This window comes from Calypte anna, chromosome 14, assembly GCF_003957555.1.
Source record: "Calypte anna isolate BGI_N300 chromosome 14, bCalAnn1_v1.p, whole genome shotgun sequence".
NCBI lineage: Eukaryota > Metazoa > Chordata > Aves > Apodiformes > Trochilidae > Calypte > Calypte anna.
The window spans coordinates 11152299-11164757 of NC_044260.1; the positions used below are offsets into that span (position 1 = coordinate 11152299).

The window sequence follows — 12459 nt, forward strand, 5'->3', positions numbered from 1 at the left end:
ATGCAAGAAAAACCTCCAGAAGAGCTCCACAGCAACCAGCCATGTGATAGCAAACTAACTGGGCATGCTGGGCTGCTGGTTAACAGAAGCAGAAAGACATTGGTGACAGGAGGTGGAGGCTACCTGGGATACAATCTGGGATGTGCTCTTGTCAGGTCAGGAATTCCTGTTGTTCTGTTTGATGTACGGAAACCTAAACGGGAAATTCCAAATGGAGCAGATTTTTTCAAGGTATGTTGAAACTGCATATTTAACAGCAGTGAAATGAGGTTGTTCTACATAGCAAGGCTTCCTCTGAAGGATTTTTGACAAAAGCATTTACTGAGAAGCCTTTAAAGACAACGAGAAGTCATTATAGAAGATTCTTCTATGCATGTGTAACTGATGAGAGATAGCAACCAGGAGTCCAAGTGGTCAGTTCTGAAGTCTTGTGTTGGGAGTGCCATTCAACACATCCATAGCTCACCTAGGTGAGAGAGTGAATAATGAAGTCACAAAATTAATTGCTCAGGAAAATCACTTCAAGTAAAAAGGTGAGAGCAGGACAGGATAATAAAAGTGACCACAAATGTAGAGGGGCTGCCATGGAGGGAATGATGGAGGAAATGAGGACTTTGCAGCTTGGGAAAGTCCTTGGAAGCCTTAGGAGTGGGAGAGATCTACAAACTGTGAGTGGCATGGAGATGGATAGGTATTGACTGTTCACTGCCCTTTCCATTCCACTTGGAAGGGCCATCAGGTGAAAAATGAGGAGTCAGTTCAATGCAGAGCAAAAGAAGTGGGTTTTTTCATGCAGTGGGTAAAAGGCATGTCCAAAGTCTCACCAAAAATTTACTTTCATTGGAGATAACTAAATAGGTAAGCTAAATTAAGCTTAGGAAGTCTTCTGAATGAAAATACTTGGAGACTGGAAGAGTATTCTGGAGGAAAGTGTCACATACACTTTCCCTGTTCCTGCTTCCCAGGGCACTTGTTTATGAGCACCGATTTCTCTTTATTCTTACCAAGTCAAGGAATTCATTATGTCTGCAAAAGAGAGGAACAAAAAGGACCCTGAATACTTAACAGCTCACAGATGATTTGTGGACACAACATGTGGGAGCACAGGGGGGCACTGCCACTTTCAAAGTATTCATAAGTATTGTCATCTAGACATAGGGTGTCAATCAGCTGATCTTGCCTGAGCATTTAGTGTAAGAACTCCTTGACACCACCACTAGAACTAGAAGGATGGTGACAAAGCTGACTGTGACTAGAAGGTTGGTGACAAAGCTGACAGTGATTACAGGATCTATTCCAGGAGCTATTGAGGTGATGCCAGGTTTTCTGGCTACAACACGATGTGATAGGCAGTAAGGGAGGCAAAGGGGGGATGCACGGTACTGCTCTGCATGGCTGTGTAGTGGACAGAATACTGGGCTAACCAGATCTTCAGCCCAGCCCAGCATGGTTGTTCAGTTTCATAAACAGCTTTTACAGAACATGGAAGAGAGAGAAAGCATTATTGGGGAACCATCCAAAAACCATAAGCTTGTTTTGTTAATAATATAAATCCACATAACTTAAGTCAATTGATTGATGGCAATTTACATCCTTTAGAAGAGAGAGACCCAAGACATCTGATGAACTATCTGAGAATAAGTTTTGGTTTTTAGAAAGAGGTTTTTTTTAGAATCTGATTTTAAAAGAATAAATGTAACAAAGTATAGGTTAATTCCCTAGAAAACAGAAATAGGAAGTCTTAGTAGGTAAAGTAATGAGTCACTTTGTAGGTTTGATCCTTGATCAGTATTTGGACATTGCTAATGTGTTATACTAGTTAGATATTTTAATATTTGATTGAAGGTAGGATGTGGAAGTCAGCTGTATTTGTTAAATACTTTGTCAATCTGTAAAAAAAACTGTTAAAAACTTGTCAAAAAGAAAAAAGTTGAGAGTGAAGGACTGATTATATTGCCTCTTGATATTACCTCCAGCTATTTATTTTGTGATAATTTTATTGGTTTCATTACAATAAATTGAATAATGTCTAATGCTCTGGAATATCATAATTCTGAACAGACAGGTATTATATTTTTATTAATATTTGTATGTATGTGGAGTAATATTCCTTTGGCATTACTTGGTATACAAAAATGCAATATTCTAAGCACAGAATAGCATCTGATAGTAAATATAGTGTGTGTATATTTAGTATAGTGTGTGTATTTAGTAAAGTGTTCATTGCTATAAAGAATTCAATATAATGTAGTTATCAGTAACTAATGTGTACTAATATGATACTAAATGCATGTAGTGTGTACACTTCTATTTTAATCTTGTATAAGACTGTAATTAATGCAGTGCATTTAAAGTAAAGTTTGGATGGGCAAAGAGACATTTGTCCAGATTGCACCAGTCAGATTTTAAGGTGATAACAGAAAAGGGGCTCTCTTAATTGGTGATTCCATGGCAAACAGCTGAACCCTTCCTGCTATGATTTATTGTCCTTGGGCCTCAAGCATTTGCTGCTCCCATTCAAGTCAGACAAGTTTTGCCAGCCTGTAGGCTGCAGGACTAAGTGTGAAATTATGCATTATAATTGAAGCCAACAGGAGTCATATCTGTTTTGCAACAAAATAGTGACAAAATTCTTAGTCATGGATTTTTCTGCACACTTAAAATGTTTTATTTAATGCTTGTTAAGTATTTTGAAAAATAGATGAGAATTACTTTAGGTTTTCATTCATAGCCATAGTTAATATTATTGCTGCATAAAGAGCTCTACCAGTCAAAAATCCATCATCTCCTCGTTGTACAGGGTGATGTGAGGGATTATGATGCACTGTTCAAAGCATGTGAAGAGGTTGACTGTGTTTTTCATGTGGCTGCATGTGGAATATCAGGATTAGAACAGGTGAGTACAGTTTTCCTAACATTTTCTTTCTTTACTCTCATGAAAGTGAAAATTTGCCTGCATTTATCAAAGAATGTAATTGTATATTTATGTCAGACAGAAGTTACTTATAAAGGTTGAGTCACCCACACAGGTAACAAGAGAGGTATTCCTTAAATAATAAACGTCAAAGCACAGCTTTTTATGTACTTTTATATAACTTATGTATCACACAAATTACTCTATAAAAATGAGATAATAGATTTAAGATCATGGATAAAATGTCATTTCCTTTTTCTCTGATCTGAAGAAGTGTAACAGTATTTCTTTAGAATTAATGCTGATGAGTTTTCTTCTTGTGAACTCTTAGTCACTAGGAAAATGACCAGCAGCTCATTAAAGTCATGCTAAATAACAGTGATACTCACAGAGTGTATTATCAAAAAAAAAAGTCATGAAACTACAGATTTATTTCTAGGAACAGAACAGATTGCAACTGGAACAGAATTTTTAAAACTTTTCAGTTTATATAGTCCCTCTCTGTAATTTCTGTTTCTGTATCATGGGGTGCAACAAAGAATTGAAGCATTATAATTTCCTTCCAGATGCATCTTATCTTTCGTTTTTCAACATTAGATATTTGTACTCTGAACAAGACAGTAAAAATGAGAACTATCAGGAGTCACTATAACACATACCTCACAAAAAGCAATAATAATAATTGTATTGTGAATGTGACTTATTGAATTAATAAAATATTGTGCAAACTCTATCCCTAGCTTCAAAAGAAAGACCAGATTGAATCCATAAATGTTGGAGGCACAAGAATAATAATTGATGGTATGTACCTAGATTTTTTTGTGTGTGTGTGTGTGTCTGATCCAAACCATAATTACCAAATGGCAGTAAAAAGAGGCTGTTCTCTCCCTCCTTTGAGTTATAATGTAAATCTGGGTGTGCCAGTGTCATTAAAACTGGTAGGAGATTTGTCACTGATTTGGATTGGTGATAGATTTTCAACCTGGACTTCATTCCTTGGCAAACCAACATAAACTCTCCTCCCTGTACTGGTTATTTTTTCCTTTTACTCTGTGCAATGGAGGAGTTGTTCTCTTTCTTCATGGAAACAATATGGGAGATACCATATGGTGTGGGATACCTTTGGTAACAGGAGCCATAGATGTGCTAAGTATATTTATCTATTAGTCTATCACATTAATATAGAAACTCTTCTGTCTTTGCTGATCATCTATCTAAATGTGATCCCTTTTTATTATACTGATTTTTAACTACTGTCTCTGGAAAACGTTAGTAGAATTCTTTCTGTATATTTAATTCTAGAAAGAATATATCAAAGTGGATTGTACATACCAAAACTACTTTCTCTTTGCTTTCCCCTCAAAAACCAAGTAGCAAAAATTTAAAAAAGAAAAATGGGAAATGCAGCTTTAATTTAGACCCATTTTTCATGTTCTCTGTGGATTACAGTGGATTATTACTGAATAAAGCATGAAGAACTAGAGTGCAGTGGTAGGCAAGTAAAACTCTAAATGAGGTTGAGGGAAGAAGTTGCCACATACTTCCTTCTTCTTACCCTACCCTCCCAACCCATAGAAACATGTCAGGCCAAATTTCCATAGGCTCCCAACAAAAAGAGCCTGGGAGAAGTATGAACCAGTTAATCTACATTTTAATAACAGGTTTAATGATTGAATTTGTCCCAAATATTAGAAACACAGTAATTAAATTCATTATTTTCACAATGATCCAGCTGGACTGACAGCACTGTAGATTCTAAAAATTTCTGACTTTGAATATTAGTTCAGTTAACCTTTATAAGCATTGTTAAATCAAAAGGAAACTTGCTATTCAAGTTTGCAGTGACATACAAGCCACAGAATTTAGACATAATATCTTAACACTCAACTGAAGTCCATAAATAAGACTTTGTTTTGTAATGCTACTAATCTCATTTGTATTTAAGGTACCACTGATTATACCCTAACACTGCATGTTTCCTGCTAACATACCATTTGTCACTTATGAGCAGACTGACACAAATGCAGGTTTGTCACACACCAGAGAGGGCTGGTGCATTATCTTACATGACTTGACTTACCTGCTCAGGCATCCAGGAGGCTGTGGTGCAAGAAGCAGCACTGCTTACCAATCACTGCCAAAATAAGGCCAAAAGAATGGTCCACAGGAAGGCTGCTCTCCACAGCACCATCCCTACAGAAAGACACAGGGAGTTCTCAGAGCTGTTTGATCAGGATTAATGTTCACACTCATCTCCTTTTCATTCAGTGTGTAAAATGAATGTGTTTTAAGAAAAGTTTCTCAAGCAAAGGAGGATGTTTTTTCCTCCTGCCAAGACTGTGTCCAGCTGTTTTCCTCTGTCTAGCTTATGACTAAGAGCCAGTGGTATCATAGTTGATGATGGTATCATAGTTGCAGGTACCTAAGCATAGAATGTTTGGTGACCACAATATGTAATATTTATATAACATGTGTTTGGGATGAAAAAGTCAAGATCAATTAGAGAAAATATGCTAAATGGTAAATTAATATTAGAATTTAAAGATTACTTTTTCCATAAACTTACATGTCCTTGTTTGGTTGGGTTTTTTTCAAAAAGAGAAGCTGCCAGTTCTTAAGTTTTCTCACTATTTTTGTTTTTAAATTATTTATTTCTCATACCACTGTAGTCTGCAAAGAAAGAAATATCCCCAGACTGATATATACCAGTACAGTGAATGTGGTATTTGGAGGGAATCCTATTGAAGACGGAGATGAAGAGACTGTTCCATATTTTCCACTGGAAAAGGTAAATTGTTCACATGATGCCATGGCATCTACTGGGCTCTAGAGGACATAGGATGAGAAGACTGCTTGGAGAGCAGAATCTCTTTTACTATACATCTCATCAAATTCTATGAACTTATTTGTCACTAATAAAAATTGAACCATGGCCAACTCTCAATGAAGAAATATTCAAGTTACAGTGAGTTTAATCTGCTATAAGTAGACAGATTTGAGATTATGAAGTACCTAGAAATTACTAAGAAACGTGGAATGAGATATTTAACAAGAATATTTGAAGAGGAAGGGCTTTCAGTGGACCATCTGCTATGAAAATATCATAGAATCATAGAATCATAGAATTGGCTGGGTTGGAAGGGACCTCAGAGATCATCGAGTCCAACCCTTGAACCACCGTTGCGGTTGCTAGACCATGGCACTGAGTGCCACATCCAGTCTTTTTTTAAATATCTCCAGGGACGGAGAATCCACTACTTCCCTGGGCAGCCCATTCCAATGACGGATCACTCTTTCCGTAAAGAAATTCTTTCTAATATCTAACCTAAACTTCCCCTGGCACAACTTAAGTCCATGCCCTCTTGTCTTGTTGAAAGTCGTTTGGTAAAAGAGCCCAATATGGAATATGGAATATTATGCTCCACCATGAGTCTTTGCATTGAAGAATAGTTATATATAAAATTCTACACTTTTGTGTAGACACACAGGTTTTTTTTTTTTGGTTCTTTGACGTTCCCAAACCTTGCTTTGTTGCTGCAGGCCAGGTGGTAGTTACAACCCTGCAGGGCTGCTCTGAAATACCATTTCCTTCTTTACTGTGATCATTTAGGAAATCTTTTGTAGATGAAATCTGAAGCTCAATCCATTCAGGCCACTCTTCCCATTTGGTCTTTCCTGCTCCCAGCACACTGCCTGTAATTATGAGCTGTAATTTTAGAATACACATCCTGTGTCCAAGCATCCTAAACAGGACTGACTGCTGCTCTGCTGGTGCCTCCTGAGATACTTTGTTGGATATGTCAGTTTGTGTACAGCCTGCACAGTGCCTCAGACTCCTGAGAGAACATTTCAAGAATTAGCAATTATTTACATGTCTGAGCCCTAGTCCTTTATTTTCTGTAATGAAGATCATGTAATAGCAAGCAGCAGAGCTGTGTTGGGTCTGGACTGAGGTGAAGCAGGTCAATTAAGCTACCTGAAAGTAGAAAAATTCTCCATGCTATGATTTTCAGGTATAATTTTCAATATAAAGGACTGCAATACAAAATTCAGCAGATATATAAGTAGTTTTGTGTAGATAAGTAATCATTAAACCTGCATGTGCTAACTATATCTGGAATCCTGTTATTTAAATACGCTTGGGTGCCATTTTTAGAGTTAATAGTAAAAGGTACAGCTCATAGACAATTATTTAAAACTTCCCATGGGGCTTCAAAAAGAAACTGAGATACTTTAGGAAAGTCTGAAAGGAAAGAAGTTTTAAATTCATCTCTATCTTACGGTTTTAAGAAATTTTTTCTAATTAAAAAATGGATGTTTTTTCAAAACAAAATTATCTGACCCATGAGAACATTTGGCTTGATATTAACTTTTTCAGTATATCCAAGCCAAAATGTGAGTTAAGTAAATATTAGTGGACTTAAATTAACTCTGGAGCTAAATTTGTGGAACCAAAATGTAAATCTGGGAAGTTTTTTTGTCATAAACAAAGTATGTATCTGCTATATCTTGTTATTTATAATTTGGTTTTACTCAGCTGATACCTACAAACTGGCTAGATTTAAATGTTAGCAGACATAAACAGTAAGTTTGCCTTTACAGATGCAATAATATAATTATAATGTTGATATTTTGCCTTTCTTTATAGCAAGTTAATCATTACTCTAGAACAAAGGCAATGGCAGACCAATTAGTTCTTGCTGCTAATGGAACTTTACTCAAAGGTACATATAACATACTTGGGTTTCTCCTATCATTAATAGTGCTAATGGGCATTCCATTCTCTGGTTACTCATTTGTCTGTTTATAGTATATTTAAATTAACTGAAATAAGGATTTATTTTGTTTGTTTTTTCTCCTCCCTTCAATGGATGATTTGTTTTTTAATGTGTATACCCAGAGAGATAATACGCAAACAATAGATGGGAGAATCAGAAAGTTTAACCTTACTTCTTCAATTAATCTTTAAAATTTTAGTTTTTAAATAGATGGGGATTTTGTGCTTCTATTGCCCATCATTTTGAACTGCTCCCATAATACCATTCTCTAAGCACTGTCCAAGAGATCATTCTCATAGACCCAGAAGACTTGCAGGTGTGTGGCAAAAATAATTGCAGTTTCTTAAACAGACTGGCAATTCCAGGGTCATTTTTATTCCTAAAGTCACACATACAGAAAGAGCTGCAGCTAAAAATCTGCAAGGGAAATATTTAGCTTTGCTTTTACATGCATATTTTTTATTCCTACTGATTTCTCTGAACTGAAAAGCTGGCAAATGTAAATTAGGTGGGGATTTGAGTTTAGCATCCTTTAACTACTGAGCAAATGCCTACCACCTGCCTGTCTTGCCCACATGAAAGGTGTAATTGTGTCTATTATCAGGACTCAGAGGAGTCTACTTACTGTTCACATCTAGAGCTTAAAGTATTCCTTTTGTTTACAGTGTTGAAACTAATATGAAAGCCTCTGTTTAAAGAGACCACTTCCCTTCCTCTGTGATGCCACTGAGCAAGCAGGGTGTCTAAATATATCAAATGGAATTATCTTCCATTTGCATGTGTCTAGAAGAATGGGCAAATACATACATTATAAACTTAAATCCCTAATGAACAGTAAAAGTCACTCAAGGAGGAGCCATCTCTATAGGAAAATTTAATTTATGCTGTCACTGTTTAATCTCCTCTGTGGTCAGAGGGATTCAGTTTTTCAGGCTGTTAAGCCAAGGTTTCAATTGAATACAGAAAACAAGTTTCAAGGAAGCCGAATCACACAGAATGGTCACAGGTTTTTTACTGCTCCTTTACTTTCACAATGTAAAACTCAGAGAATATATGTCATGTGTATGTTGATAGCAAAGCTATCTGAAAGTCACACTTTGTTTTCTCTCCAAGGAGGGGAGAAGCTCCACACCTGTGTGCTCCGTCCACCAGGCATATATGGACCAGAAGAGCCGCACCACCTGCCACGAGTAGCTGTATGTGTTATGTAGTCAGCTCTGGAGGACACTACAAGTAGTTGTAAGGGCACAGCAAAGTGAAAGTATCTTGGTTAAAGTTCTTAATCATTCCCCCAGAACACTGGTGTGAGAGCTTTGTGACAGGTCATATAATGGAAGATAATCACATGATATGAACACTGCAGAAATGGCAGGGATCAAGCTGGACTTTTAATTGAAAAGAAAAAAATGCGAGGCTGGAATGGTAGAAGAACTGGGTTTTCATCCCTGATTGGTTAATATAAATACTGTCTTTTAAATATGCACTTTAATTTCAGCCAGACACTGCCATGTCACCCTGTTTTACCACTACATATCAGTGCAACAGTCCTTGATTTATAAAACCACCAACTTGATGGGTTTTTTTTCTTGTGACATTTGTTGTGCTGTAGTTGCACACAAATACAGCAAATCCTAAGTATTCTGGCTGAGCCAAAACTACTGTGTTCTACCATGCAATAAAGGAATAACATAGTTATTTCATATTTTCTGTTTCTACAGGTAACTATACAACAGAGGCTATTTAACTTCAAGTTTGGGAATCAAAAAGTTCAGATGAACTGGATTCACATAGGAAATCTAGTACAAGCTCACTTACTAGCTGCTGAGGCTCTCACCTCTGAGAAGGGCTATGTAGCTGTGAGTAAACAGTATAAACACTGTGTCCCTGGAGCTTCAGCTCTCAGAGAAATTTATTTTTTAATGTTTTGAGATCAAAGTTTCAACACGCCACCCTATGTATAGTGTTTTTCTAATTGTTTTTCTCTGCTTCTTTAACAGAGTGGTCAGGCATACTACGTGCATGATGGTGAAAGTGTGGTATTTTCAGAATGGATACTGCCCTTAGTATGTATTGCACACACAGTGAGCTCTTGATTCACCCTGTGGGTTCTCCTTGTATCATTAACTAAAAGACCATACTAACTAAATGAAGTTCAATGCACATTAACTACTGAATTAATTTACAGTCCCTTTCTACCTGCATATCTAAAGTTCCACTGGCTCCCAGGGAAGTTTTGGCCACCCATAAGTATGGCTTTTATTGTTTTGAGGCAATTTAGCTGAGAGGTATAGAACTACACAACAGTAGCAGTTCTGTAAACCAAGCTCACAATGCATGAAAACTTCTACTACTTGTAGAATGGCCTTGTATAGCCACTGGTTATTTCTTTATTCTGACATCACCTGCTGCAAAAATGGACTTTTAGAACCTCATCTTAAAAGCTTAAAAGAGGCAACACTGTGTTTTCACAAACATCAGGCTCTGATTTTAGGAGCCTGCTGAAGTTTTGTTCCTGCAATTGCAACACAGAAAACTCTTCCAGGAAGATTATTGCCTAGAATGATGGGTCTGTATCTAAATTTAGTTAAGTAGCCCAGTGTCAGTCACTCAACCATCAGAAACAGGATTGTTTCCTCTTTAACATCTTCTTGTATTTGGATTGTTTCCTCTTTAACATCTTCTTGTATTTGAAGGGTGGGAGATGGACACTGAAGAACAAATAGTGACTTTCTGTCACATTTCTTGCTACCAATAATAATAGGAAGATTAACTGATAGAAAGTTTAGATACATGTTTTATCAACATTGATTCTTCCATTTTCATGCTCACTGACACCTTCAATTTGGTACAAATTCTCTGTTATTCTTTCTTTTATACCCCTTTCTAGTTTGAAAAATTAGGCTACAAGAAACCCTGGATACGTATTCCTGTTCTCCTGGTTTATATAGCAGGTAAAAAGAATAAAATACATAGTTAATTATTGTGCTAGCTATTTTTAATATGTTTTCTTCTTCCTGTAAAGTTACGTAATGGTTTTATAAAATGCAGTGGCCCAAACTATATTAATTACATAACTTAGTGTTATTCTCATTAATAGTAATCTTAGCATTTGGCATTAATTATACCAGATAAAGTTTAAAGGCTATTCACAAACTGAGTCCATCATGCATGTTATAAATTAAACAGCACCTTCTACCACCTTAATTGCATCCTCTGATACCAGTAGGAACTATAAGATGTGCAATGTCAGTATTACCTCAGCTTATTGTCACCCAGATATCTCATTGAGTAACTTTCTGTTTCACAGCCACCGTGATGGAGTATCTGCACCTAATACTAAAGCCAGTTTTTAACTTTACACCTTTCTTGACAAGGAATGAGGTAAATGTATAAAAATAGAGAATGTTTATATATTTCTCACCAAAACTCTCATGAAGCACATAATATGCCCTTAGGATGCAGCGAGGCTTTAGAGCACTAGATCTCTGGTTTTCTGCTTGGGTCATGGTCCATTCAGAGCTTACACAGTCATTTTGTAGCTGGATTTTTCCATGAGGTCCTGACCACCCCCCTTATAAAATCATCATAAACCAATCCTTATTTGAGGATTAGACAATCCATGGGAACATCCTAGAGGTGCCAGACAGAGTGATTGACATGGAGCTGGCACAAAGAGGAAAATGGGCTCTGCAGTGTCATTTCCCATGAGCTGCCCTGTGCTGTCAGAGGACTTCAGTCTCACATCACTTGTGAGACAAGAGTTTCACATCAAAGTGATCACATGCTAGCCAATAGTTAGAAAGTATACTAAAAGTAATTCTGAAACAGAATGAAAAGTCAATTTTCTGAAACAAACAACTTTTGGATTTTTTTTTTTTGTACAATGTTATGATTTATAATACAAGCCAAAATGTTCTAACTAATCTATTACCTAATGTCCTGCTGTATTGTAGTATGTAATGTAATAGGACACTGAAGGGACTGAATGGACCTCATTAACTTCTACTGTAGCCTTTCAGTTATTCCAGAATTCATCTGCATTTTCTTATACTTACTTCCACATTTGTTCTTCATCCGAAGCAAAAATCCTTGAGACTGTGCAACTTAAGCACTTTCACAGGTACCACGTGCTCAGAGGTGCAGGATAGAACTCTCAAAAACTGAGTACTTTCCACTCTTCAGAGATGCAAAGCTGAGAAGCCTCACTGCTGTCCTCCAGTTCAGTCATGCAGCTCCACTGCACATTTCTCTGTACAGAAGAGCCAGTCTGAGGGAAGTGTGCTGATCTGTTGTATGGGATTTCCTTAGTTCCTCAGATCATGTTCACAAGTGAAAACTCAGCCTCATAAACTCCTTCTGCACTTTAGCTCTTTACCTGTCAGCTACATTAACTCATTCTGTTAGCTCTGGACTGAATCCCACTACAAAATGCATACATTTTTTGCATGTCTATCTTTATGCATGTCTTCATTTCCACTGTAAATCATTGTTGACATACTTTCATCCAAGTTCTAGCAAATCAGATATTAAACTCAATTCCATTACTGTCCTTTTGGATTTCAGGTGTGGAGTGTTACTGTAACTCACACTTTCCGAATAGACAAGGCACGAAACCAACTTGGTTACCAACCAAAGAAATTCTCATTTGCTGATTCTGTGGATCATTATCTTAAAACAAGACCTACTTGCCAAGAAGATCACACGTTCCTTAAAATGGTGTTTACTTTTGGCATTTTCTTAAGTTTGATCATTCTTTCTTTCTTGTAA

At 36.7% G+C, this 12459-nt stretch overlaps 1 protein-coding gene across 1 annotated transcript; it reads left to right on the forward strand.

Annotated features, from left to right (window-relative positions):
- On the forward strand, positions 1-12459 carry LOC103536885 (putative short-chain dehydrogenase/reductase family 42E member 2). Its single transcript, XM_008503119.2, has 11 exons — positions 1-231; positions 2801-2896; positions 3655-3715; positions 5584-5702; positions 7563-7638; positions 8806-8888; positions 9411-9548; positions 9690-9755; positions 10580-10643; positions 11000-11073; positions 12256-12459. The coding sequence occupies exons 1-11, from the start codon at positions 1-3 to the stop codon at positions 12457-12459; spliced, it is 1212 nt and encodes a 403-aa protein (XP_008501341.1).

Bases quoted from the DNA above. Each gene is read 5' to 3' on its own strand.
- LOC103536885 (XM_008503119.2), top strand. From the start codon at position 1: ATGCAAGAAAAACCTCCAGAAGAGCTCCACAGCAACCAGCCATGTGAT. The intron at 3,716-5,583 runs GTATGTACCTAG...ATACCACTGTAG, and splicing joins CACAAGAATAATAATTGATG to TCTGCAAAGAAAGAAATATC. The intron at 11,074-12,255 runs GTAAATGTATAA...TTTGGATTTCAG, and splicing joins CTTTCTTGACAAGGAATGAG to GTGTGGAGTGTTACTGTAAC.